Genomic DNA, 27978 nt, shown 5'->3' on the forward strand with positions numbered 1-27978 from the left:
AGCTATTCCTAGGCACAGAGACAAGCCTCAACCATACATCCCCATTGAGCATAATTTCTGTTCCTGTTTGTCCCAAGCAACAGCTGTAAATTGGAGCCCAGACTGCAACCCTGCCCAAATGCGGAATACAATCAGCAATACCAATACCACCTGACTAATAAATACAGCTTGCATCCCTGCCTGATGAAAGGCTATTAAGAACACGTAGAAAGTCGGGAAGAGGTGGTTGCTTTTTCAAATACACAGACAAAAATCAACGGACACAAGGATTATGAAAAATCAGGGAAGGTTGGGTGCAGTAGCACATGCCTATAATTCCAGCAGCTCAGGAGGCTGAGGCAGGAGAATGGCAAGTTCAAAGCCAGCTTCAGCAACAGTGAGAATAGGTCTATAAATATTAAATAAAAAATAGGGCTGGGGATGTGGCTCAGTGGTTGAGTGCCCTTGAATTCAATCCTGAGTACCCCTCCCACCCACCAAAAAGAATTTTAAAAATCAGGGAATTATGACATCACCAAAAGAAATTAATAAGGCTCTAGTAAAGAGTATCGGAATATATGGCAATTCATGAAATTATTGACAAGGAATTCAGAATTAACATCTTTTAAAATTTCAGTGAGCTACAATAAAATGTGTACAGAAAATTAAAGTTTGGGAAACAATAAGGTAATAAGTCAAGAAGTTTGACATAGAAGCATAAACAATAAAAAAGATATCTTAGGTGAAGAGTACAACAGAATTGAAAAATTCAATAGAAATTGTTATTAGCAGACTTGATCAAGCAGAAAAAGAATCAGTGAGCTCATGTCCAGGACATTTGAAATTATCAGCTAGAGAAAAAAGAAGAAGAATTTAAAACGTCTGTAAAAATTATTGGACACCATCAGAAGAACTACATTTGCATAATTTTAAGAAGTATGAGAGATAAAATGGGCCACAAAGTATATTTAAAGAAGTAATGGCTGAAAACTTTCTAAATCTGGGGAAAGATGGACAACCTTCAGGAACAGGATGCTCAGAGGTCTCCAGTCAAATTCAACAAATTGAGGTGTTCACACTATAATCAAACTATGGTAGATCAAAGAAAAATTATTTTGGTAGTATCAAGAGAAATGAATCATATTACATAAAAAAGAGCCTCAATACAGCAAAAATTTTATAGACTGTGAGATAAGGGGATAATACAAAGTGCTGACAGAAAAAACTGCCAATCAAAATCATTTAGAAAAGCTGTTCTTCAGACATGATGTAGAAATAAAAACCTAATCCAGCAAACAAAAATTGAGGAAGTTGTTAAGCATTAGACCAGCCTTACAGAAAATGTTAAAATTCTTCAAGCTGAAAGAAAAAAATGCTAATTTGTATCAAGAAAACATACAAAAAATACATACATTCCTGGTAAAATGAATGCATAGTCATATTTTAAGTAATCCTCATGATAATCACAAAGCAGAAACTTTCGGTAGGTACACAAAAGAAAAAAAAAAAGAATTAAAAGCCCATTATTACAGAAAACCACCAAACCACAGAAGAAGATAGCAAGAGGGGAAGAAAGGAACAAAGTATGTGTAAAATACTAGAAAAAAATCTAACAAAATTGTAATAGTAAATCCTTATCTTTCAATAATTATCTTGGATGTAAGTAGATTAAATTCTTTCATCTAAAAATATAGACTGACTGAATGGATTTTTAAAAAAGACTCAACTCTATGCTGTCTACATGAGATTCACCTCACTTCTAAGAACACACATAGTCTGAAAGTGAAGCAATGAAAAAGATAGATATTCTGTGCAAGTGGAAACCAAAACATAGCAGAGGTAGCTATACTTATATCAGGCAAATGAGAGTTTAAGTCAAAACCTGAAAAGTAAACAAATAATGCAATTATTAATGATAATGGGGAAATTCATCAAGAAGACATACTATTTATAAATGTATATGCATCCCCAATTGTAACACCTAACGATATAAAAAAAACATTAATAGACATAAAGTGAGAGATAAATTGCAATGTTTAATAATAGGGACTTCAATTTTCCACGTTCAGCAAAATTACACTTTAGACCTAATAGACATATACACAACATTCCATTCAAGAGCAACATAATGAAAATTTTATCAAAAGTCTTCATAGCTGAAATCTACCAAACATTTAAAGAACTAATGTCAATCATTCTCAAACTCTTCACAAAAACTCAAAGAAGAGGGAACACTTCCAAAGTTATTTTTATGAAACTTGTATTACCCTGACACCAAAGCCTGACAAGGACATTACAAGAAAAGAAAATTGTAGTCCAATATTTCTGATGACCAATAGTGCAAAAAATTCTTTAAAAAAATCCTCAGCAAATTCAATTGAACAGCACATTAATAGGATAATTCACTACAATCAAATGGGTTTTATCCTTGGGGTGAAAAAATGATCAAACATAAGCAAATCAATAACTATGATATACCACATATGGAATAACGGACAAAACCTGTATGGTCATCTCAATGAAAAAAAATTGACAAAATTCAACCTTCATTCATGATGAAAACTTTCAGTAAATTAGGTACAGAAAGGATTGTCCCTCAACATAATAAAGGCTATGTATCAAAAGCCAGAGCTAAGAGCCCATATTAAAAAATATTTCCATATATAGAATCATGTCTTTAGAATAGATTTCTGGAATCTGGGTGATTGGTACAAATGACATGGGTATTTTTAAGACTATCACGTCTCATTATAAGCTTATTTTCCAAGAGCTTTGAATATATGAGCACTTATTTTGCTATATATTTCCAGAATTAGATATGTTCATAGTTTCCTTTGTTCTAATTCTATGAGATAAACAAAATTTAATATTTTAAAGTTTAACTTTCTTTGATTAACAGTGGAATTTAAGTTACAGTTGTTTTTATTTTGGTGAATTTTCTATTCTAGTTCTTTCTCCTTTAATATTTTCAGTATTTCAAGGTTTTTTTCCCTTTAGTTGTCTAATTGATTAAGTATGTGCATACTTAGCTTGTGGACCCTTTTTCTAACATGATGGATTTTTCCAGGAAAATACAGAGGCATTTTTCCCTAGTTAATAGTTAGCAAGAAATTCTGCTGTGTGACTAAAAATCAAATATGCAGTATTTCATAAATAGATTAAATAGGTTACTTTTTAACTAATTGTGTGAAAGAATAATATAAAATGGCTTTCTCAGCCACAAGACTTTCTTTTGTGAAGGTGATTTCTTTAGAAAAATGAAGCAATTAAAATTTTCAGGTTTTATTTTTTTCTTATTGTTCTTGACTGAATCCCTAAGCCTGCTTACAGAGACTCAGGATGTAGGTAAGAAATGTACTAAATATCAGTAAGAAATGACAAAATTAGGGTAGTTACTCCTTTGTAACATTTTAAAATTTTTTTCTTTACTTGTTTTTTTCCTCCCTCTCCCTAATTTATATTTATTAAACAGTTATCTCAAAGCTACCTTCTTCAAAATTTGTATTTTGTTGATTATATGACACATCTGTAGGCATAGACAGTTTTCACACTCTGGCAACCTATGGCAAGATTGATGGTGTTGCTTATAGATACAATTTGAATTTCAAAATATTAATATTTCTTGCAAATGTATAGAGTTAATGGTAAAATTAGAAGAACAGATATGAGTTAAGATTTGGGGGGAAAATTTTGTGTCACCTAACATATCTCCTAAGAGATGGTGAACAACTTTAGAGAATGTAAGACCTTGCTCCCTCTTCAACTCTACATTTTGTCCTTTGCCCCCAAAACTGCTCTAGGAAGTGCAACCTGGAGAAAAGGGCAACTTTTCTATTTCTTATGTCCAAAGAGGGAAAACTTCATTTGAGGAGGGTTTTGTAAACCATCTGTCCTGGAGGTTGCATCTTTTTGTAACTTGCCCTAACATTCCCTAAGTGTCCCAGTGGTCTTCAAATTGTGAATTATGTTTTATCCAAATTGACAACTTCTAAAGAGCCTGCTAGTGAGACTAGTCACAGGGCTTGATGAAAATGATCATTTTTCAGTTCTCTCTCTCCTTTCGCCTTGTAACAACCTGTTTCAAAATCCTGTGGATTTTTGTGTAATATCTTTCCTGTTTCTGTTTTCCATTTCTCCTACCCAAATAAAGGTCCTGCTGATTTCTCACTAGGACAATTGCAAAAATCTCCTAATGGCCTTCTTCTTCTGTCCACACATTTGACCAATAGTTCTTATCAGTTTCTGTTTACTAGGTACTGTGGAAGTCCCTGTACATAAGATTTATCATTACCTGATTGGTATTTCTTAGTGGATACCAATGATCATATTACTATCTTGTGTAAACATATTTAATGGCTTCCAATTGAGGGCCCAACTACTCAATTTTACATGCAAAATTCCCATAATCTGAATCCAGGCCCTTTCCATCTTATAGAGGTCCTATTACCTTTTTTTATGATCTACCTTCTCATCAAAATGATTTGGTTTTACTCAAATATATCTTAATATTTATCATCTTTGTTTTTTAATCACATCACTTTCTCCATATTGAAAGACAGGGTTCCTTATTTTCATGTTAGTTGATTCTTTTGCATTTTTTTCCATACTCAACCCATATGCCTCTCCTATAAATCCTTTTCTGGTTCCTCACCCAGGGATCACAAAGCATCCCTGTGAAATATATAACCAGATTGTAAATGGGATAATGGTCATAGGCACACACTTATTCCACTATGAGGGGGCTTAAGAACCCCACATCCAGGGGACTTATCCTTCTTGGTCATTGTCGATGGCTTCATAGTGTCCAGCTTGATAAAACATAAGGACTCCATAAACATAGTCTATGTGTAAAAAATAAACGTCTTCTGGTACACATATTACCATTGGGAGAGAATCTGTGATTTGAGGTGAGTCTGGAGATCACTTAAATATCTATGTCTGACTAGTACTATAAACTATGCTGACCATCAACATGCTGAGGCCTCTCTTATGAACTCCTTTTCTGGAATTATATCACTTAATAGTTAATCTTCACATCACTTCTCTAGTCATAAATGACAGATATTTGGCATGGATATGGTGTTAGTATTTAACATTTGTTTTGGGAGAGCCATCAATGGAAAATCTGAATTCCTATCAGTTTGAGATTAATTCAATCAGTTCAATTTAGTAAATGTTTCCTGAGCACATAATCAGCTGGGATTAAGATCTCCTATTTGGCTCATTTAACTCTTATCTTTTTCTTTAAATGTCAAGGAAATTTCTATCATAATGTTTTATACTTTGTATGCTGAAGTGTTATATAATAGGTATTGACTAGGAAAATATTAAAATACCAGAATATTTAATAACCTAAATATCTTTACTTTTCAGACAGCTTTGGTATTACCCAGAAGTTTATAGAAGAGAACACTGGATCTATGTGAGTTGTGCTAGATTCTTTCTGATGATTATAGTTTTATAATCTTATCTGATTCATTCCAGAAAAGTTAATGCTTCTCAAAGATAATATATTCAAGTTGAAACCATATAAAAAAGTAAATACAACAATAATTATAAAATTCAGGCCAGGCAATTAAATTATTAGGAAAATTAAAATTTATAGCCTATGTACTTAATCTCATGAAGCTATTGAACAAGTGAACATTTCTCTGAGTTTTTGTTAGTGGGAATTCTGCAGATGATCATTGATTCTCCATGTGGACTGTTGCAGCACCATCATTGCCTTCGCTCAGTATGTTCAAGAAGCAACCTTTGATGAAATGGAAATTCTGGTGAAAGACATCATAGAATACAGGGATAAATGTTTGGCTCAAAAGACACTTCCAGAGTGTGCAGAAATAGCTGTAAGTCAATCCCTTGCAATTCTTATATACACAAGATTATTTGCCAACACTGAGAAAGTATCTGGATTGACATATGAGAAGAAACATGCCCTGTGTGCATCATTTTTATTTCACCTAGTTTCAGTATTTAGGAAAAGTAATGTTCATCAGGTGAGATGCACTTTGTTTTGCTATATAAAGGTGAACTTGCTTATGCACTTGCAGTATGTAGGCATGTGTCTTATATGTGCAGTGTGCCACATATATACAGGCAGCAGAGGAGCATGAACATGCATGTGGAAGTGCAGAGGTATTCTTCTTAGCTGCTTCTCTCAATATGAACTTGCAGCCCCACCCCCATTTGGGGCCTCCTCCTGAGTTACCATCTGCATCTCTAGAAACTACTGAACACCATTTCCATCCTTTGCTGATACACTGATTTTGTTACCTTGGGAGACCAGGAGAAAGGCCATGATGCAAGGGAAACATAGGTAGCAAAGAAAGAGTAACAGCTTAAGGGGGCTTGTGGTGAGATAAAGACAGCTTCCCAACTCACAGGATGGTTGTCAAAGATGTGGGTGAAGATGCTCTTCTGGCAATAGCGGGGAAATTGCAATCCTTTTCCCATAAGATAGCACCAATCATTTGTTCTGCCCATTATTTCTTTCAGAAGATAGAACAGCTTTACCATGACTAAAAATTGTCCTTTTGTTCTCTGTTGTCCAGATTAATGTGTTACAGGGAAGGATATGTGCTATAGAGGGGTTGCCTCAGAAGTATAATTTTTCACACTGCTGCAGTAAAATGGGCTTTGAAAGAAGACTCTGTTTCTTGTATAACAAGAAAGCTGATGTAGGATTTCTCCCTCCTTTCCCTACTCTGGATCCTGAAGAGAAATGCCAGGCTTATAAAATTAACACAGAATCTTTTCTAAATCGGTAAGTTTGATTTTTGGTAGATGAATGATTTAATCAAAGCTTTATTCTTAGGCTATATCCAATATTCACTCAAAATAACATGACTGGGTTTATTGATTGATTGATTGATTCTACCAATGTGTATTGTGTGGCAGGTTTTCTATCTATCAATATAAAAATGTGGGCCCACCTTTAAGTCCTTTACATTAGTACTGTGTATCTTCTGATGAGAAAAACCCTAGAACAGAGATATGTGCTATCAAACTGCTAGGAAACCAGTGAGGAAATGAAATATTTTTCCCAAGGTGAAGTTTCAGCTCTTACCTTGGGAAGACATTAAATTATTGGGTGTTTAGCTAAAACCTGTTTTAATAGTTCAGTAATTGCAGAGGCACAGGTTTTTCTGTAAAGCTAGTATGCTTTGAAACCTGTCATAAGTTTATTTGAATATAAGCAAAAGTTATCCTTGAATCTCAGATGGGGTGAGTGTAAGTAGCTGTTCTTTGAATCTGTAAGGGAAATCTGATACCTGCCAGGCATTAAGGGGAGGGAAAGGGATTATTCATAGATGAGTGTGTAGGATTTGAACTGCAATTATCAACCTTAATTTGGTGTTAGGGATGTCAGGGATGAGGACTGGATAATGTTGGACTCTTACTGGGGACTGGATAATGATGCCTTGGATAAAATTTGGCTATAATGGAAATCTTTCTTTTAAGTTCATTTTTTAGAACTTGCTTTTCTTGTCCTCTTATCTTCTTCTTTCCCTTTCATCTTCTCTCCCTTCCCTTCTGTGATCTACCATTCCTTTTCCTTCTCCCCTTCTTTCCTTCCCCTTGCCTCTCTTTTCTTTCTTCCACTCACTTCTTCCTTTCTTCTTTTCTTCCTTCCACCCTCCCTCCTTTCCTTCCTTAGTGCTGGGGATGCAACTCAGGGCCTTGCCCATGTGAGGCAAGTGCTCTACTACTGAGCTATACCCCCACCTCTTCTTCTCTGCCTTAAGAAATATTTTGAACTTTTTCATAGCTACATGCATGAAGTTGCCAGAAGGAACCCCTTTGCCTTTGGCCCTACACTTTTAACTGTTGCTGCTCGCTTTGAGGAAGTGGCAAAAACATGCTGTGAAGAACAACAGAAAGCCAGCTGCTTTCAAGCAAAGGTGGGTATTGCATTTTTTCATTAAAGAATAAGGAATATTCCCATTCCAAGGCTCTCGACACTTAAAATTATAATTGTTTTTTAGAAAAAGAGTTATTTACCATATTCCCATATACCAAGATAGTCTCATGGTACACTCACTGATTTAAACTCATTCTCTTTACCCAAGACCCTTGTCAGACAGCCACAAATTTCCAGGTTCTGTGTGCTGGCTTTGTTTTCTTTTCAAGTTGAAGGAAAATACTAGTGAGTGAATATCAGGGTGAAGGGAACTGTTTATCTTCTATTCTGGACAAACCCTCTTTGACACTTCCTCTTTGGCATTGGAGCCATCGCAGTAAAGATGGCCAAGTTCACAGCATACTACCCAACCAGGTGAGCACCACGCATCCTAGTGAGTTGAGCCATCAGAGACACCAGCCTAACCTTCAGAGTGTACCACAAATGCATAGCTCTTTCCATATGCAAATGTGCCAAAACAAAAATTCCATAGATTTTCTTCTCTGAACAAACTCTCTAATGATGGAGATGTAGTTTAAAAATAAGAGAATAGGGAGATTTTGATTTTGTTTTCAACAGAATTTCCTCTTTTCCTTCAGGCAGCACCTATCACACAATATTTAAAAGCAATGTCCTCCTATCAAAAAACTGTCTGTGGGGCCTTTTTGAAATTTGGACCCAAAGTCTTAAATTCTATGTAAGTTCCATACCACTTGTCTTGTCTTACTTGCATTTTCTTGCCTGTATCCCATTTTGGTTAAATAATTGATCCTTTTCACTTGTATTCTTCCTAGTTCCACAGAGGTAGGTGAGCATGGATGGCTCAGAACCAGGTCATTAAAACAAGATGAGATAAAACTTGGGAGGAAGGGAGATGCTAAAGAGGCGCCCTTACACAGTGTGTCCTGCTGTGATTATGGAAGGAAATATCTCTCTCAGGTCTTTTGTTTGCTTGGATCAAGCAGTGTGCAGGGCAGAAAACATTAGCCTAGGATTTTTTTATAGTGATTCTACCAATAGCGCAAAATACCATCAAGTGCTAGATAAGGACGCCTGGGCAAACAGTGGTACCAATGGCTTTGGTGCTGTTTATGTTGTATTAACAAAGAACTCACTATTGTTTTATGGTTGTTCAAATTATTTCAGTGGTTTATCAATTCTCTTTCCAGAAATATTGCTGTATTCAGTCAAAAATTCCCCAAGATTGAATTTAAGGCGCTTACTTCCCTCCTAGAAGATGTTTCTTCCATGTATGATGGATGCTGTGAAGGGGATGTTTTGCAGTGCATTCGTTACCAGGTAAGTATTCTCCAAAAGTAAGTAAAAATGTGATTTGTGACACTCATGAAATTGTACATATTTCTTAGATAGAGTGTGATATTTCAATAGACATATAAATGCATACTGATTAAATTTGAATGTAGCATTTTCATCTCCTTATCATTTCTTTATGTTTAGATGTCTTCAAGCTCTTCTAGATTTTAATAAAATATATATAAATTATTATGAACCATAGTTACCTTAATGAACTGTAGAACACCAGAACTTGTTCTTCTTGTCTAATTATATTTTGGTAGCTATTCTCCAACCTCCTCTTCCTTGAGCCGCTCCAGTCTCTAGTAATTGCTATTCTACCCCCATCTACTTTGAGATAAAATTTTTAAGCTACCACACTTGAAAGAAAGCACATGATATTTTTTTTTTGTACCTGGATTATTTCTTTCAGTTAACATAATATTCTCCCGATTAATCCATTTTGCCATCAATATTTTATGGCTGAATAATATACCATTGGGTATACAGACCACTTTGTAAAAATCTATTCAATTGTCAATGGACACTTTGGTTGGTTCTACACCCTGGCTTTTGTTAAAAGTGTTGCAGTAAATGCAGGCGTGCAGGTATCTCTTTGATAAGCTGATTTCATTTATTTTGGATACAGATCCAGAAGGGCAATAGGTGGATCATATATCTATTGGTAGTTTTTGAGGAATTGCCAAAGTGTTCTCTATAATAACTACTAATTTATGTTTTCATCAGAAGTGTATGAGTTCCCTTTTCTCTACATTCTCACCAGCATTTGTTATTTTTTGGCTTTTTTTGATCATATCCATTTTGACTGCACTAAGGTGACATCTCATTGTGGTTTTGATCTAAATTTCCCTGACAGTGATGTTAATCCCTTTTTCTTATATTCTGGTCATTTGTATTTCTTCTGATGAGGCATGTCTATTCAGATCATCTGCCTATTTTTAAACTGGGTTATCTGTTTTTCCTGTTATTTAATTTTTTAGTTCATTCTATATTCAGAATGCCAACCCTTTCTCAGATGAATAGTTTGTAAATATCTTCTTACATCCTCAGGTTGTCTCCTTTGCCATGCAGAAGTTTCTTAGTTTTATGAAATTCCATTTCTCTAATTTTGTTTTGGGGTCCTTATCAAAAAAATCACCGTCTGTACAGATGTTTTAGAATTGTTTTCCCCCAGGAATTTCATAGTTTCAGGTCTTAGATTTAGGTCTTTGATCCATTTTTTGAGTTGATTTTTAAATGGTTAAAGATAGGAGTCAAGTTTAATTTTTTTTTTTAATTGAATAGGATGCCCACCCCCCCCTTTTTTCAATATGTTTCTGGTATCTTTGCAGAGACTCAGTTGGCTGTAGATGTGTGAATTTATTTCTGGGCTTTCTCTTCTCTTCTATTCTATTGGTTGGTATCTCAGTTTTTATACCAGTACAACGCTGATTTGGTTTACTATAGCTCTGTAGTACATTTTGAAGTTAGGTATTGTGATGACTCTATATATCTGTCTGTCTCTAACTGCCTTCCTTCCTTCTTTCTTTCCTTCTTCCTTCTTTTCTTCCTTCCTTGTAATTGACAAGTAAAAATGTGTGCATTTATGGTATAGGATACATTTTGATATATGTATACATTGTTTAATGTAAATAAAGCTATTAGCATATGCATCTTCTTATACACTTATCTTTTCTGAGGTAAAAACACTTTAAATATACTTCTTAGCAAGTTTCAAATGTTTAATATATTTTAATAACAATAGTCACCATGATATATAATAGATCTCTTGAACTTACTCTTCTTGTTGAACTGAAATTTTGTGTCCTTTGAGCAACATCTCTCCAACATCTGCCCCTCACCATCTGGTAACCATTAAAGTGGTTTTATAAGAGAATGTATTGGCAAACATATTGTTGGCATGTTTTAAATTGTCCATGAAATCAAAGGTAACACAATTTCATGAAAAATATACTGATTTCTGCTTCAGGGAAATTAGGCTTTGTCATAGTGAATTTAGTTTAATTGTTTTAGACTCTAGTGAAGATAGTATTTTAATTAAATAACATGAATTTCAGGATATTGAGAAATATCCCTTTTGTTTTAAGCATGGAGAGCAGACTTTCCCAAGAATTTTTTTAATTCCCAACAGTATTGCAGTTAAAGGAATCTCACTAGTGTTTATTTTTTTGTGGTGTTTTGTTGCTTATGGAAATGTGGGATTTATAATGTTAAGTCTCAAGTACTAAATTAGGACATAATTAAAAATTTCTGTGAAGCTTAGAACTAAAACTAAGATATTGTATTGGATTTCAAATGAGCCTCTCTTTAATGTCTTTATAGAGACATAAAAGGAATTCAATTGTTGTTAATTGAAAATAGAAGTAGATTCTCAGAGAATAATGATGCTGTTCCTGGGACACTGATGGCCTCAGCTGAGATCTGAATGTGGGGAGTGGTGCCCTAGTTCTGTGTGGTTTATTAGGAATATGGTGCCAGACCCCATTCCACTTTTTGCCTCAACCCCAGATTTCATCCATTCCTTACCCTCAATGTTCACCAAAAGATTCCAGGCAATGAGAATAATTTGAGCAGAGGCAGGGAGACCTGAAACAGCCCGTGAGCCTGGATCAGAGTAAGAAGAATGTACAGCATTATTCTGGAGAATCTGGAGAGGATCAGGGGCCAGATTAGATTTTTTTTTCTTTCTTTTGTGGTGGATATTAACTACACAGCACAGTGGGTTTCATTGTTGTATATTCCAACATGAGTCTGATTTGATCAGTTTCATTCCCCATTGCCTTCTCTTAGCCTCCCCTATCCCTTTCCTCTACACCAGTAGTCTCTTTTCTACATTCATGATGACTTTCTTGGTTTTTTCCTTCCTTTAGCTTCCACATATGAGATAATACATGTATTACTTGTCTTTCTAAATCCGATTTATTTCACCTAACATAATGATCATCAGTTCCATTCGTTTTCCTGCAAATGACATAAATTTATTTGTGTTCTCTTTGTGGCCGAATAATACTTTATTGTGTATATATACCATATTTTTTTTTATTCTAGTCATCTGTTGATGGGTATCTGGGCTAATTCTACAAATTGGCTATTGTGAACTGTGTCACAGTAAACATGAGTATGAAGGCATTTGTAAAAACGTGCTGACTTTAATTCTTTCAGGTGAATACCCAGGAGTGGGAAAGCTCCATCATATGATAGTTCTATTTTTAGTTTTTTGAGGAACCTTGTACTGATTTTCATGGTGGCTGTCCTAATTTACATTAGAATGTAAGTGTTTCCTACACATCATTGACAGAATTTACTCCTTTTTATACTCTTGATGATAGCCAATCTGATTGGGATGATTTGGAATCTCAATGTAACTGTGATTTGCATTTAAAATTATTGGCCATTCATACATTTTGGAGAAATTTGTTCAGTTCATTTGTCTGTTTATTGAGTGGGTTTTATTTTGCTTTTAGTGTTAAGGTTTTTGGACTTCTTTATATATTCCGAATATGAATCCTGTCAGAACAGTAGCAGGCAAAGGTTTTTCCCATTCTATAGGCTCTCTCTTCACTCTGTCAATTGTTTCCTTTGCGGTGGAGAAGTTTGTAATTTGATGACATCCTGTTTATCAATTCTTGCTGATATTTCCTGAGTTATAGGACCCCTGTTTATGAAATTATTGCCTGTTCTTATATCTTGAAGTGTTTCCGTGTTTTGTTCTAGTGGTTTTCAAAGTTTCAGATCTTATACTTAGGTCTTAGATCCATTTTGAATAGACATTACTACAGGATGAGATCTACATATGGATATTCAGTTTTCCCAGCAACATTTGTTAAAGGGGCTTCTCCAACTTTATGTTTTGGTATTTTTGTCCAGAATCAAATGTCTATAGCTGCATGGGTTTAATTGCAACTTTATTCTACCCTATTGCTCTAGATGTTTATTTTTATGGCAATATCATGCTGCTTTTGTCACTATAGCTCTGTAGCATATTTTGAAATTGGGCGTTGTGATGTCTTGGGTATTGCTCTTTTTGCTTATGAGTTCTTTGGATATTCTGGGTCTTTTGTTTTTTCATATGAATTTTAGGATTATTTCTTTAGTTCTGTGTGGAAGGTTATTTGTATTTTGAGGCAGATTGCATTGAATCTGAAGATTGCCTTTAGTCCACTTTAACAATGTTAATTTTGTGTATTCATGAATATAGGAGGTCTTTCCATTTTCTAGCCTCTTCTTTAATTTTTTTTCTGGTGTTCTGCAATTGTTATTATAGCGGTATTTCACTTCCTTGGTTAGGTTTACTCCTAGGTATGTATGTATATATGCATGTATTTTAGTTACTGTGAATTGTTTTCCTGATTTCTTTCTCAGTAGATTCATTGCTGATATATAGAAAAGCATTATATTGTACACATTTTCATTTGTACAATAATTTTGTATCCTGCTACTTTGCTAAATTTGTTTATCAGATCTAAAAGTCTTCTAGTAGGGTCTTTAGGATCTTCTAAGTGTAGGATCATGTCAGCAGCAAATAGGGATACTTTATTTCTTCCTTTTTCTACCCCTTTAATTTCTTTCTCTTACCTAATTGCTCCAGCTGAAATTTCAAGTTTGGTATTGGTGAGGAGTAGGAAGTGATTGCAGAAGAAACACTTTCAGTGTTCCCTCATTCAGTATGATGCTGGCTTTGGGTTTGTCATATATAGTTGAGGTGAGATGTTCCTGTCCCTAGTTTCTTCAGGGCTTTTATCATGAAAGTGTGTTGAATTTTATCGAAGTTTTTTTCTGCATCTACAGAGAGAATCATTTGAATTTTGTCCTCCATTCTATTTATGTGTTTTATTACATTTGTTAACTTGCATGTGTCAAATCATCATTGCATCCATGGAATGAAATCAAACTGATCATGTGTCAATGTGTTAATGTGTTTCTGAATTCAGTCTGCAAATATTTATTGAGGATTTTTATATTTGAGTTCACCAGATATTATCCAACTAATGTGCAAATAAAATAACCTCACCCTTTCCCTAACTTCCAAACTTTATGTAGAGGTCAGAATTGGGATGAAGAATATGGATAAAAGACAAGAGTAAGGTTTACTATTTTGTACATTATTTGATAATTTGAATGATTGATTATTTCAAATTTATAGTATCCATAGAAAGTGATACTATGAGTAAGATAGCTTTTCAAATTTGAGAAGTTTTAATTCTGATAATTGCTATAGTTGTTTATTTGCTTACTATTCTTTCATCCATTTAATCAAATATTTATTGAATTTTCTTATGTGCTTTGCCAAAGAGTCTTAAGCCACAAGAGAAGACCAAGACAATAGTCATTACATTGACATGTCTTTGATGGCCACCATTAAAAGCACATGACACTTTCATGGAAAAGTGTCAATACTTAGAATATAAAATGCTAACATATCACAGGAGTAGGGGTAAAGTATTAAAAGGTAAATACTTAACAATAAATGTTAACACACACACACAGAGGCACTTTTCATAATTATATTACTTTAAATCCTGAGGAGAATAAAATTTGTGTTAATGTGAAACTTCCCATATATTAAGTGAATAGAAAATTAAATGAACTCCAGCTATAAAATTAGCTTATAAAGCAATACTAGATATTATGTTCATGATTGATTTTCTATGCAGCCATTCCTTTATGAAGCAAAACCCAGCCCTGAAGAAGTTTTGAAAATAAAGTCATTTCTCATTCTTATTTGTTACAGAGCCAGGTTATGAGCCATATTTGTTCAAAACAAGAATCCATCTCCAGCAAAATCAAAGAGTGCTGTGAAGAGAAAATGCCAGAGCGTGAAGCATGCATAATTAACTCAAGTAAAGATGGTAGACCACAGGATTTATCTCTAAGAGAAGCAAAATTTACTGACAATGAAAATGTGTGTCAAGAAAGAGACACTGACCCAGGCAACTTTTTTGCTGAGTAATATAACTGTCTACTAAAATTCATAAGGCAAACAGAAGAAAACCCTATAAGATTTGTTCTATGTAGGCTAATCTGTGTGAAAGGACAAGAAAATTTATAATTCACTGGATATCATGCAATTTTTTTTTTAAAAAAAGTCACAGCTATAACTACAGCGTTTTCACATAGTTAGTTGTATTATTGGAACGGTGGCTAACATATATGGAGTACTTGATATGTGCCAGGCAATACACTAAATATTTTATACAGAGTGTCCTTTTTAATTCTCACCACAATCACATAAAATAAGTAGTTTCACCCAATTTTTCAGATGAGCTTAAGAAAGAAGTTAAGGGACTTAAGATTCACAGCCATAAATGGCAGAGTGAGGATTTGACCCCAAGAGGTCTGGCCTAAGAAGTTAACTGCCATGCCCTGCCACCCCACAGCTGTTAAGGGGAAGGTTAGCGTGGACTAAATCTGAGTTCTGGTTGAGTCACTAGGATAGGTTAAATGTCGTGCTTTAATTTTTATCATATAGAAAGTTCATGAAAGAATATTCATTTAAAGTCATTGGTAATGAAATATCACCCAAAGATTTTACTGGGTTTCTGCCTCTAGGATGGCTTCATCCCAGGAAGTATGAAATGGGAAGAGGCAATCATGTAACTGAATAAGTGCGAAAAATGTCCTTTTCGTTCTGATAACACTATGTGCTAGGTAATGTGGGGATACAGGAAGAAGTACCAATTGTATCTAGGGACTCTGGAGAGGCTCAGTAGGGAAGTGGTACTTGAAGAAATTTTGGCAATCTAGACAGAGAGGGTAGAGCATGGATTGAAATAAAACCTGCTTGGTGTATACACGACTCTGCAGGGAATCTGCAGTGAGAAATCAAGTAGTGTAAGACGGGTCAGATCATGCAGGCATTCTAAGTAATAGGAAGCCCTGGAGGGCTTTTAATGAAGAATCAGAAAAGGCAAAAATCATTTTTATTTTTTATAAACTGTACCTGGTTAACATGACTGGGATAGGTGATTTTCCCATTCAATGGGATGGGAGGTATGAGTGAAGAAATAGGTTTTGTTGGAAAGAAAACACACTTGAGATCTGAGTAGATTGACTGGAGTTGTCTGTGGAGTAATTGAGACTGTCCAGAGATGACTTTACCTGTGAACCTGGAGCTCTGGAATGAAGTCTCCAAATGAAGTTACAGAATGTAATAATGGCTAATGTTCATTGAATGCTTACTAAATTTTAAGGGCTAATCATCTATCTACCAAATAGATTTTCCAAACAACTCTCTGAGTTTAGTGCTCTTTTGTTACCACCATTTTACAAGTGATGAAACAGGCACAGACAGGTTAGATAACTTGTCATTCAGCTTATATGTGACAGAGCCAGACTTTCAATGCAAAGAGTTTGGCTACAAACTCTTGCTCTTATTATCATGGTGTTGTTTTGCTTCTCATGACTTATGGGAAGTAAATCAAAATAAAAAGAACAAGAGCTATAAGTTATACCTGACGGGTGCTCAATAAATAGGAACAATTATCCTTATTATTGGCATCATTGTTGGCATTCTTGTTACACTTAGTCCAGGGCTTACATCAGGTCTTAAAGGGCCCAATTCTCTGAAGGTTAAGCACCAGTCCAGTAGGGGTGGGAATGTATTCCACACATGGGACCAAGAGGGCAGATGGGAATCTGGAGAGAACCACTTGGTCATGAAAAACTTTTTTGAGATATTGTTCTCACAAAGCATGGAAGATTTCAAGCTTATTTTGCACGAATAGGTGAGATTCTTTTAAGAAGAATATTGTAAATAGCATAGCTGAGAAGATAGCTCTCTTGAGGAAGAGTTGACTTTTTATTAAAAAAACAAAACAAAACGAAGTAGGCATCTCATGGGATCTGTGGGTCAAATTTTGAAGCTTCCATTAATATAGGTTAAGAATCCCTTAAGTGAAATGCTTGGGACCAGAGGTGTTTTAAATTGTGATTTCTTATTTTTTTTTAATTTTGTAATACTTTATGTACTTATTGAGGTACCTCGGGGTGAGACCCAAGGATAAACATTAAGTTTTATGTTTCATATACATCTTATACATATAACCTGAAGAAATTTTATACAAGGTTTTTGGTGCACATGCATTTTGACTGCGACCTATCAGATAGGTCAGGTGTGGAATTTTCCACTGGTAGCTTCATGTTGGAGCTCAAAAAGTTCTGGAGCATTTTGGATTTCAGATTTTCAGATTAAGGATGCTCAACCTGTAGCAAACCAGTCTGGGACTTAGTTCTTCAGCTATAAAATAGTATCTGCCTTGAGAACTAAGTGAAATAAAGTAAGAATACAAAGTCCTCAAAGTGTATCTTTATCTCCTATGTCCAAAACTTGATCCAGGGCATAGTACCTACCAAGACTCAGTGAGTGTTAGCCTCATTCCTCTCCCTTCCCACCTTCTCCCCAGGTCTCATCCACTTGTATTCTGGGAGCCTCCTCAGAGGCCATGGAAACCACTTCCAGTGATTTAGAGCCAAACGGGTGATTTATCCTATAATTTGTCAAATAACAGGTGGGAGTAACAGGAGAAGCTGCTCTTTATCTCTCACGAAGGCTGCCCTTCCTGAAAAGAAAGCCACCCTGCCTCCATCCCAAATTTGGAAGGCTGAATGTATTTTCCGACAGAATTCCTCTCAGTGTGTATTTGCTAACGTGCTGGTTGCACCATGTAAATTTCTGATACTTTATGAGCTGCATTATGTAATAATTAACTCTAAGAAACTAATAATTCTATCCACTCGAGTTAAAAAAAACTCTAAAACATAACATGGAAGAGAATTAACCAAACCAGAGGAGGAGCTTAGCATTTGAAAGCAGATTCAGTATTAGACCTGAGTAGCCTAAAAGAAAGTGGGGCTGGATGTTTTTCTCTAAGTTCTAATATATAAAATATTTTACATATCTCAGATTTCTTTATGAATACTCAAGGAGACACCCAGAGCTGTCTACACCAGAGCTTCTAAGAATTGCAAGAGTATATGAGGATCTCCTGGCAGATTGTTGCAATAAAGAAAACCCTCCAGACTGTTACCGTCAGGCGGTAGGTTCCATTGTCACAGGTTCAGAAAAATCTAAAATAAATGAAATGCTTAAAAATCCACATTGAAGTTTTACTTCAGTTTAGGACTGTAAAATGTGATTGACTGACCTGAATCTATTTTAGATTCAATGTGGATAATCATTGGCAAAAACTACATCATCAATTTGGTTAATATGTTTTGGAGTTCTAGTTCAGTCGTAATCCAAAAAACTCCATTTTATCATTTTCTATTTCCACTTTTATTTCTGTGCTCTATTTTATGGATTCCTATTGGATTTTGGTATGATTTTAAAACTAATAGATTGTTATAGATGACTAGAAAAGTAGTAAAGATTACAAAGAAAAAGTTAAAAAAAAAGAGACTTTCTGATTCTTTCACCAAGAAATAGCTATAATTAACATTTACTTTCATCTTTTCTGCTTTTCTGTACATATAGGTGTGTGTGTGTGTGTGTGCGCGCAAGCGTGTATGTGCCTGTATAAAAACAAGATTGGAATAATTCCTTTATAGGAAACATTTGGACATGCAATTTATTTGGCGTCATAGAAATGTTTGCTATAGATAGTGCTATATTATTTTCCTATTAGGTCACAAAGTCAGTGACTTAAAATGACAGAAATCTCTGTTTCAGGAGGCCAGGAGTCTGAAATGAATCTTACAGGGCTAAAATAAAGCAGTTGAAAGGACCATGTTCCCTCTGAGGCTCTACGGAGAATCTGATCCTTGACTGTCCCAATTTCAAAACAAACTTCAAAATATATATCATTTTAAATAATGGTTTCATATCATAGTGATTTAACTAATTTAACTGCTTTCCTATTTGTGTAGGCATTGTAGATGTTTAGTTAGGTGTTTTTTTTTCATTTTATAAGTGACATAAGTATCTCATTTTATTAATTTTTATTAATTTTTATGAGTTTTGTTAGGATAGATTGTCAGAGGGGAAATTATTGGGTCTAAATATATGGACTATCAAAAAAAATTGAATACAAAATGCCAAGTTACTGTCTAGAAATGCTTTGCCAGCTTATAGTCCCAAAGCAATGCTTGAGTATGCTCATTTCAATTTCATATTTACCAAAATTGCACATGGAAATTAGCTTCTTAGTCTTATGCATAAAAAATAGGGCTGGGAATGTAGCTCAGTGGTAGAGCGCCTGCCTAAAATGTGCTAGGTTGTAAGTTTGATCCCCATCAAAAAATAAAAAAATTGAGAGAGATTTATATGTAAAAAATAATGGTTGTATTTTAAGCAAACATTTACTTGATTTTTAAAATTTCATTAGACTTTTCCCATATGATTTTAGCTACTACATTTATAAATTTCCTGTGAACAATTTGTTCATGTTTTGTTAATTAGATTGTATTTCATATTAACGCTAATGAATCCTTATATATTATAGAAATGTAAGTATCTCACATTCTAAAATTTCTCATTCCTTTTATATGTGCTACTTTTGGTTTTTAAAACTTTTTTCTTTTACATGCAATAAATGTTAGTTTACTGGTTCAAATTTGACAATGAAGTAAGAAGACTGAGTTTTTAAATTCCTGCCCTGTCACTTTCCCTAACAAGGTAGTCTCTCCTGATTCTTAACCAGTCATGGTGCTAGAAAAGTCTCTTTTTAAAGGGAAAAATATTTGTCCCATGGCATTCATATGCTGATATGTAGTTCTTTCTGGTAGTCACTTGGAAGATGTCTAATTTTATGCCATGCAAGAGAGTCCATAAAATATTTGAAGAAGACTGTTGGAGGCCCCTAGGCTCCAAATCCAAATGATGAAAAAAAGGATAAAGATAAACATCATTTAAAATGTTCTGCAGTAATACTTATTTGTTGGTTCATTCCAAGAAAGTCAAATTAATTTTACAAGACCAGTTTCATTTACTTAAAAATACAGATAACAATTACTGTGGCCATTTGAATTGATAATGTAATATAGTCATTGTCAACATAAAATCTGAATTGTACTTTGAAACTCTTGAAGATCCAAAAAGCGTATAACATGATGAAAATTTTGGACTTTCAAAATTTAGCAAAAAATAAATCTATAATTGAAAAATTCAAATTCTTAACACATGTGTAAAAAGTGCTCTCAATTTAGTGAGTAACATATAATAAGGAGAATCTCAAAATGTTCTGTAAATAGGGAAGCTATTGGACAAGTTGACATAGAGCTTGTGTTTGAATCTTAGATAAAATGTTTGTAACTGTGACTTTTCTTAATTTCCAGGAAGACAAATTCAATGAGACAACTGAGAGAAGCCTCAGGATGGTCCAACAAGAATGTGAACAGTTGCAGAATTTGGGGAAGGATGGCTTGAAATACCAGTAGGTTGCTTATACTCAGAGTTAATAAATAAAAGTCAGTCTTAGTTATGGCAATTCACAAACTCTGGGAAAGAATAAAAACACAAAAGTCAATTGTCACATTAAAGCATCTATCAGAAATGAGGTTAGAAATGGAAAAAGATACAAGATTCTGGACAATTGGTTCTCTGATATTTTATTTTATGTTTGAAGTTGGCTTTCCCACTCCCCAAACAGGGTCTCTGGATTTTGCCTTGTTTGGGAGTGGGATGGAGCACACTAAAGGTCATTACCATGTCCTGAGAAAGAGATGCTTTGCCTAGGATATAAGCTTATCTTAACTGAGCTTATAGAAATAACTCTGGATTTGTTTAACACTGTAATATTTATTTTTTCAGTGCATTCATGAGTAATATGCAGTTAATTCTGATTTTCTTAGTTATCATGGAGTGCAGTTTTTGTTGATAGCGAACATCTTCAAAACAAAACATGTTTAAAAAATATGACTTCCCTATTTCTGCCATCTTGCAGTTAGCTGAGAATTGAAACCCAGTGGATTAAAGATCTTATTTTCCTTCATCTCAGTGCCAACACATGTCTATCAGTTTCTCCCATTAATACTTACTGACTACACAAAGGATTTCAAGCAGGATTCTCACTTATAAGCCAAGGTATTTGTTGCCATGGAGCTCCACAGTGGATACAAGACAGGCAGATCTAAGAGCTTCTGAGATAACCATGAAATGAGAAAGGGAGCAAAAATGCAGAGATATAGGAGGCAAGGTTGAGGAAGATGGAGAGTGAGGAGACATTTCTCTACCATTTTCTGAGAGCAGGGAGTACATTGTACTTAATTTCGACTTACCTTGAAGGGTCTGGGTCTCAATGGCTCTTCCAGGGATAATGGGAACTTGTTTTTGTTCAATGAATGTTCTTTCAGCTCCCTTATCGAGCTCACAAAGATAGCCCCCCAGCTCTCCACTGAAGAACTGATCTCTCTTGGCAAGGAAATGGTGACAGCTTTGACTACCTGCTGTACACTAAGCGAGGAGTTTGCCTGTGTTGATAATTTGGTGAGCATGGCCCATGCATCTGAAATTGATTCTCGTGCATGTATGAGTTTATTGGGATGAACCCAACTACGAGTACAATCATAAAGCTCCAATAAAAAATAAATAAATAAAACAAAATTTTTTTTAAAAAAGTAAGAAAAAATATTCCTACTTACCAATTGGTAGTGGTTTATCTACTTTCTTCTGTTCCTTGTTTTCAACATTGTTGAGCAAGTAATATCAAGTCCTCCTTTTGGCTTACCATGTGAAGACCCTAAGAAGCAAAAGAGAATGTCTTAAATATTTTTCAAGGATTCTCTAAATTATTTTTCTATTTCTTATTTATCTGAGAAGTGATTTGTTATAGCAAATGATCTAGGAATCACAGTATTATTTTAAAATGATGCAGGAAACATTATAATTTTAAGTACTGATATAAATTATCCCTTTTGCTCTAAGAGGAAGAGTTCTGAAAGAGATCTGCTACTTCCAGCCCAACCTTTTTAGGCCTGGGAAGGAAGGTACCCAGCAAGGGAACATAAACAAGGAACACAATGTTTGCTAACCACTTTCTGCTGGCTGACTGAAGTTCTCAGCTTACAATTAAAAGTTTGTTACCAAGAAATTAATCTGTATGCATCCTAACTGATGTCCTTTGAATTTTTGTCATAATGTCACTTAGGACCCCAGGCTTCACTTTTGTTTGGATATAAGATAGTGTTTTGAGATCCTGTGTCTTCTGAGTGAAGTTCACAGTGATCATGGAGCTTATAACTATTCATCTAATCATATTTTTCAAAACTCCATCAGTATTTGAAGTCATATTTGAGTTCCAATTCTCATCCGTGCAGGCAGATTTAGTTCTTGGAGAATTATGTGGAATAAATACAAATCGAACCATCAACCCTGCTGTGGACCACTGTTGTAAAGCAAACTTTGCCTTCAGAAGGCTCTGCTTCAAAGAATTGAAAGGTGATGAAATGTATGAGCCACCCAGCTCTCAAGGTTTCTTTACCTCTTGTGTGGACTGGTGTCAGGCTCAGAATGAGGAGCTTCAAAGAAAGAAAGACAGGTATGAACATGCTCTTCTATGCATCTTTTTTTTTTTCAGCCTGGGGATACACCATGCAACTTGGAGGTTTATTGTAATGGATTATGTTCTTTTGGTATTCCTTCCACTAAACCGTCTACTCTCTCCTATTCAGAAAAACACCAGTGCATATTTACTGCCATTTTTTATAATCCGGTTTTGTCTTTCCTCTGCTAGACACTTGGAGTGCTTAGCAGACTGTTTGGCAATGTGAGCTGGGGCAATTAGCAAAACGCCCATGGACAGGTTCACAGTGAATTGTGTTTTCTTAAGAGAATGGCATGAATATTTGTCTTGAGTATTTTACTTAATGATTGAAAAAAGGAGGGGCCCTAAAGGAATTTTATTTTCATTCTTCAAGGTGACACTTTAAATGCCAAGAAATAAGACCCGTTTTTAAATTTATTTACACAATATCTGTATCAAACATAGTGGAAATGACTTTGCTACTGAGGAAGGGAGATTAGAGTTATTTTGGAGATAAATTTTCTAGAAAAATCATGCATAGTAATTTATTTTGTAGTTCTGTCCATATTTTATACTATTTTGCTTGTAGCTCCATAACCCTCCAAAGAATCCATACTGTACTTTTAATGGGAAAGTTTAAAAGCCCTTTTCAAAAATGGAATATTTTAGCTCTTTATATTTATTCAAGTTGAGATGCCCAAGGTCTGTATTTCTCTAACAAGCATTTTGGAAAAGAAGAGTGTCAAGAAAAAATTGTGAATTAATTCTGTTTGATTTCTTTGGGCCATAGATTTCTTGTCAATTTGGTGAAGCTCAAGCCTGGACTCACCTATGAGGAGCTGCAGTCTTTGTTTACGAGTTTCACTAATATGGCAGAGAAATGCTGCAAAATGCAGGAGCCAGAAGCCTGTTTTCTTGAAGAGGTAGTATATTTCTTTCCCACTGAGACGCAACTGGTGTCTCTGGTCAAATAAAATTTAAAAAGTGTGACTCTGTGTCCACTATGCAATGTCTCTGAGTCCTGTGTTTGTCAGCACAGGTGGCATCTAGCTCACCTGCAGACACCTCTCTGATTCAGGTGTTGGGTACTGTCTCCTCCATGAGCACCTGATGGAAGAATAGCTGTCAGGAAAACTAGGGTTCTAATCCCTGCAGCTTTGGTCATATCATTCAAACTGAATTTCAGGTCACCATATGTAAATGGATGGGTGATAACTGTCCTTGAGTTATACCATTGGTCCTTACCCTCCTATTTGAAATCACTCACCATCTTAATACAACAGAGTCAAGGGGACCTACAAAGGAAATCCTTATCCACTTCAAAGGGAGGAGAGCAGAAAGGGTATGAGAAAGCAAAGCCTTGCAGAAGTGACTGGCTCACCTTTCTGGGCCTTCTGACATCCCTCAGTTTTGAGCACATAAGGGAGTGAAAGGGGAGCGAGTGCGGGTGGGGGTGTCCCCTGCTTCCTCTCACTTTAGTGACTGTGGTGTCTCAGCAACTACTGTGGTATGAACCTTGGTTACCCATGAATGTGAGCTGTAGGCGATGGCACCCTGGAAGGGCCTGTTCATTGTGCTCAAAACCTCCTTTCTTCTTATCTCTTCCCCCATAACACCCATTCCACTTCAAAACTCAGAGTTCATATACAGGAACACACTACACGCATTTTTCATTCTGGTTGAGATCCATCTACTGAGTACATTTTTGGTATAAATTATCAGATTTTAAAAAATATATGATTAATTTAACTAAGAGGATATTGATTGGTATCTAGCATTTCCATGAATATGTATATTAGGTCCAAGTAAAGAAAATAATGAATGTATTAGAAGTTCATGAAAGACCTTGAGTGTCTGTTCTCAAGTTGTCCTCTGTCTTCTTATATAATGTAGAAGTGATTTAAATTTCTATTTTAAATTTTAAGATAACATGCTTTTCTAAATTTAGATATTAGGATCTTAACCTTTTCTTCATTTAGATATTAGTATCTTAACCTTTTCTTCCTATATTTTTTTATTTCTGTTTTCCATTGCAGGGTCCCAAAATTGGCAACTAAAGTCAGGCTGCCTGAGAAACATGAAGTTAAAAGCACCAGAGGTAATCCCTTCTGTCTCAATCAAAGGTCAGAGGTACTTGCAGCTAATTCATTCTCCCTGGCTTTACCCCATCTTTTTTCAATGTCTACTTGGGGTTCATTCTACAGGGCCCGGAGTTCATAATCCCAAGATGGATCTTGCAATATTTCTCCGGTGTCACTCACTCTTTTGCGGGTAGTAACGCTACATCTGTGCCAGCACTTTTCAAAATAGCTGAACAGCAACCACTCCTCTGCCTTTCTGCTAATGCATTCAGTTGTCTGCATGATTGAATCTTTGAATGCTGATAAAAGGGGGAGACAAATCCTTGAGGGTTGGCCTGGACACATAAGCCTTGATAAACCCTCTTCCAAGAATCCTTTTTGAGAGTCTCAATATGATATGTTGAATTGAGATATAATTGACATGCAAACCAAGAGTCTTGTAGCATTTACATGAACAAAAAGAAATATATTTGTGATTTCTAATATATATATATAAATGATGTTTTTCTTATGCAGTTTATGTAAGACTCATAATACAAACTTTTGGAACAAAATGTTGCATAGATACAGCAGTATTATAAAAATCTCAAGAAAGAGAGACCTGAATCCCAACAAAGGTGGGTCTGCAACCACTAGAGGCAACACATGACTACCACTAACTGTTTTATTGAATACATGACTTTCTATCACCAAGTTTATAACATTTTGTATTCTTTTGATGTTTAAAACGCTATCTTTTCTTTTCAGCAAAGATCACCTTATGGGCTTCCTATCTGTCCTGTGACAAATTCCCTTTTCTGAGAAGAATAAAGTAAAAGGATTCTTCTGTAACCTTTACTTGAAATCATGTCATTGTGGCAAGCAATAAAACAAAATTGTGAAGTTGTTTCTCAGACTGATGTCATCTATCAATGTGACCCCAAATCAAGCAATCATGATTCATTTATTCTATCAACACTGTTTGCACACTGGCCTCACCTGTCCTATTCCCTGGAAGTCAGAACTCTGTAGAAGCTCTGGGTGGGCAGAGTGCTCGAGGCTTCCTCCTTGCCAGGGCTGGAAGGAAATGGCCCTTGAGGGCTTGCACCTTTTACTGCTGCAGCTGCTGCTTCTACTCACAGCCAGCATTTATTCAATCTTTTCAATTATCAAACATTGTTACAGGTACTTCACATGATGATGTCATTGGTCACAACCACTGTATTAGTAGGTTTTATTTTATACACAGGAAACCTGAGATTTGGGGAGATAAAATAATCTGCTCAATGTGATATGACTAGTAATTGGCAGAACCAAGATTTGGGTCTGTTTCCTCTAATATTGGTAACTGCTGTCCACACCTCCTCAGTATGCCATGTGGCAATGCCTTAAAAATGTGTTATTTAGAGAGGGGCAGGGACATTCAATTCACCATCAATAGTAGTGCTTTTCTCATCTATTCCACACTGAAATCATTATGGGTTGGAGCTATGAGTGCTTGACAGTACTGTCACTGGAGAGGGGAACTCAAGGAATGAAGGATGATTAGGAGTTCATGGCCTGTTTTCCTGACTGTTCTCTAAACTTAAGGTTTTTAGTGGTTCAGTATCTAAAAATTAAAGAACATGACCATTTAATAGATCACATGAGGACATTCACAAATTTCTTTTGGTATAGTATTTAGAACATATTCTTAGCCATTTCAACTAATATTTATTGGAATCTCATTGTATGGCAGACACTGTGGATACAAACGTGAATCAGATGGACACCGTCCCTTTGTTTTGCTGAGTGGAGGAGAAGGTGGTCACCTATGATGTCAGAGAAATGAGAAAGGACTCCTGCTGTGGGACACACTGCAAGGGAATTGAGATGAGGATGCAGGATAGAATCTTCAAGTTCCTAGTGCTGCAGACTTGTTGCAGGGCCCAGAGAAGTTCCTTACACTCTGTGACCTCCATTTCCTTGTGCAGAGTGGGATAATAACCACCACATCGCAAAGGCTTTGGATAAAGTAATTAAATTCCTATTTAACTTATTACATTGGTCAGCGGGTGATTGGTGAAAAACTCATGAAGCTATTTTGCCCTTTGATCTTTTCTCTAAACACTCATTAACTGGGGAGAATAAGGAAGAAAGTAGAAACAATAGATAATAGGTTTAATAAACAGAAATGAAACAGAAGAGTACAGTTAGCTGATTCAATTTAATACTTAATGTTGGATTCTGCTTTATTGGATTCTAATAAGAGAAGCAGATATAAAATCTTAGATCCAAGAAACTTCTGCCACCTAACTGTATTATCATAGAGGAACCTGCCATACACTTCTATCTCTACTTCCATATCAAGGAACTCACTAATAAATTCAGGTAATCGGTGTGATATGAGGAAAGGAGGGAAAGAAACAGCTTATTCAAAAGACACATTTTGCCTGGAGAAGAGCAGATTTGGAGTGAGGGCAAGTCAAACTCGTTCTGTATGACTTGCCCAGAATCCATACCAATGACTAGAACATACCTGGACACAGGAAGTGTTCTATAACTCCTGAGAAGCTTGTAAATGTGATAAGTCAAATGGCACAATAGTGAAAGTCAAAACTACCTTCACCTGAGCTGTTACCCCTTAAGGTTCTGGTGAGATGCAGGGATCCTGTCCTAGTCCTTCTAAGATCCTGTTGAATCTGCTTCTATGACTTGAGCAAGAATTATATTTTATTTGCAAATAGTATTTGTTACAAATCATCACTAAGTCTTGTATTTGTATACCTTCCATTTTTTTATCTTAAAGGCCAGCCTGGAGAGCTTCTTTGTTATAGAGCAAATTCTGTGGAATCTGTTGAGTGATGTTCCACAAACCAGCTTATTCACTCAAATAATCCCCATGAATTCACTTTCCTAAGGTCTGAAATTCCACAATAAATCACTATCATTAGGGTTTAACACATTTTTGGATCAAAAATCTCATTCTAGTGATTGCAAATGTTTCTGAAATGAGGATCACCATGGAGAATTTGGGCCAGTCTTTATTTTTTTCAAGGAAAAAATAATCTATGATGCTTTTTGTCCTTTCAATGTCAACTCCAGTCCGTCAATAGTGGCTGCCCATAGCACTGTGCTCTTATAATTCTAAGGTTGAGCTTGGCTCGGAGGGGAAGAGTTTACTGGTCAGTTAGTCACAACCTCGGTAGGTAACAGTCTGACAGTATTCACTCAAAGGATGGAACTTAGTTTAAAAGTTCCATCTGATAGTTCCTGGAGGCTTATAGTA

The 27978-nt window shown here is 35.4% G+C and overlaps 1 protein-coding gene across 3 annotated transcripts; it reads left to right on the forward strand.

Annotated features, from left to right (window-relative positions):
• The first annotated feature begins 3187 nt into the window (after positions 1–3187).
• On the forward strand, positions 3188–26748 carry LOC124082216 (afamin). Of its 3 annotated transcripts, XR_006848304.2 has the most exons (16): positions 3188–3324; positions 5353–5401; positions 5693–5825; positions 6531–6742; positions 7748–7880; positions 8479–8576; positions 9049–9178; positions 14925–15139; positions 18096–18228; positions 20465–20562; positions 21482–21614; positions 22445–22665; positions 23441–23573; positions 24687–24748; positions 25248–25348; positions 25479–25624. XR_006848304.2 is itself a non-coding variant. In XM_046428680.2 (15 exons), exons 1-14 carry the CDS (start codon positions 3237–3239, stop codon positions 24705–24707), a joined length of 1797 nt encoding a protein of 598 aa, XP_046284636.1. In that variant the 5' UTR covers positions 3188–3236; the 3' UTR covers positions 24708–24748; positions 26449–26748. The 3 variants fall into 3 exon arrangements, 2 of the variants coding, with proteins under 2 accessions (XP_046284636.1, XP_046284635.1); XM_046428680.2 differs by lacking the exons at positions 25248–25348; positions 25479–25624 and adding an exon at positions 26449–26748; XM_046428679.2 differs by lacking the exon at positions 25248–25348.
• Positions 26749–27978: the final 1230 nt, after the last annotated feature.

The sequence above is a fragment of the Marmota monax genome, unplaced genomic scaffold (assembly GCF_021218885.2).
Source record: "Marmota monax isolate L192 unplaced genomic scaffold, Marmota_monax_Labrador192_F-V1.1 WCK01_AAM20220418_F8-fsc00132, whole genome shotgun sequence".
Taxonomy (NCBI): domain Eukaryota; kingdom Metazoa; phylum Chordata; class Mammalia; order Rodentia; family Sciuridae; genus Marmota; species Marmota monax.

Bases quoted from the DNA above. Each gene is read 5' to 3' on its own strand.
- LOC124082216 (XM_046428680.2), top strand. From the start codon at position 3,237: ATGAAGCAATTAAAATTTTCAGGTTTTATTTTTTTCTTATTGTTCTTG. The intron at 5,826-6,530 runs GTAAGTCAATCC...TCTGTTGTCCAG, and splicing joins CAGAGTGTGCAGAAATAGCT to ATTAATGTGTTACAGGGAAG. The intron at 18,229-20,464 runs GTAGGTTCCATT...CTTAATTTCCAG, and splicing joins CAGACTGTTACCGTCAGGCG to GAAGACAAATTCAATGAGAC.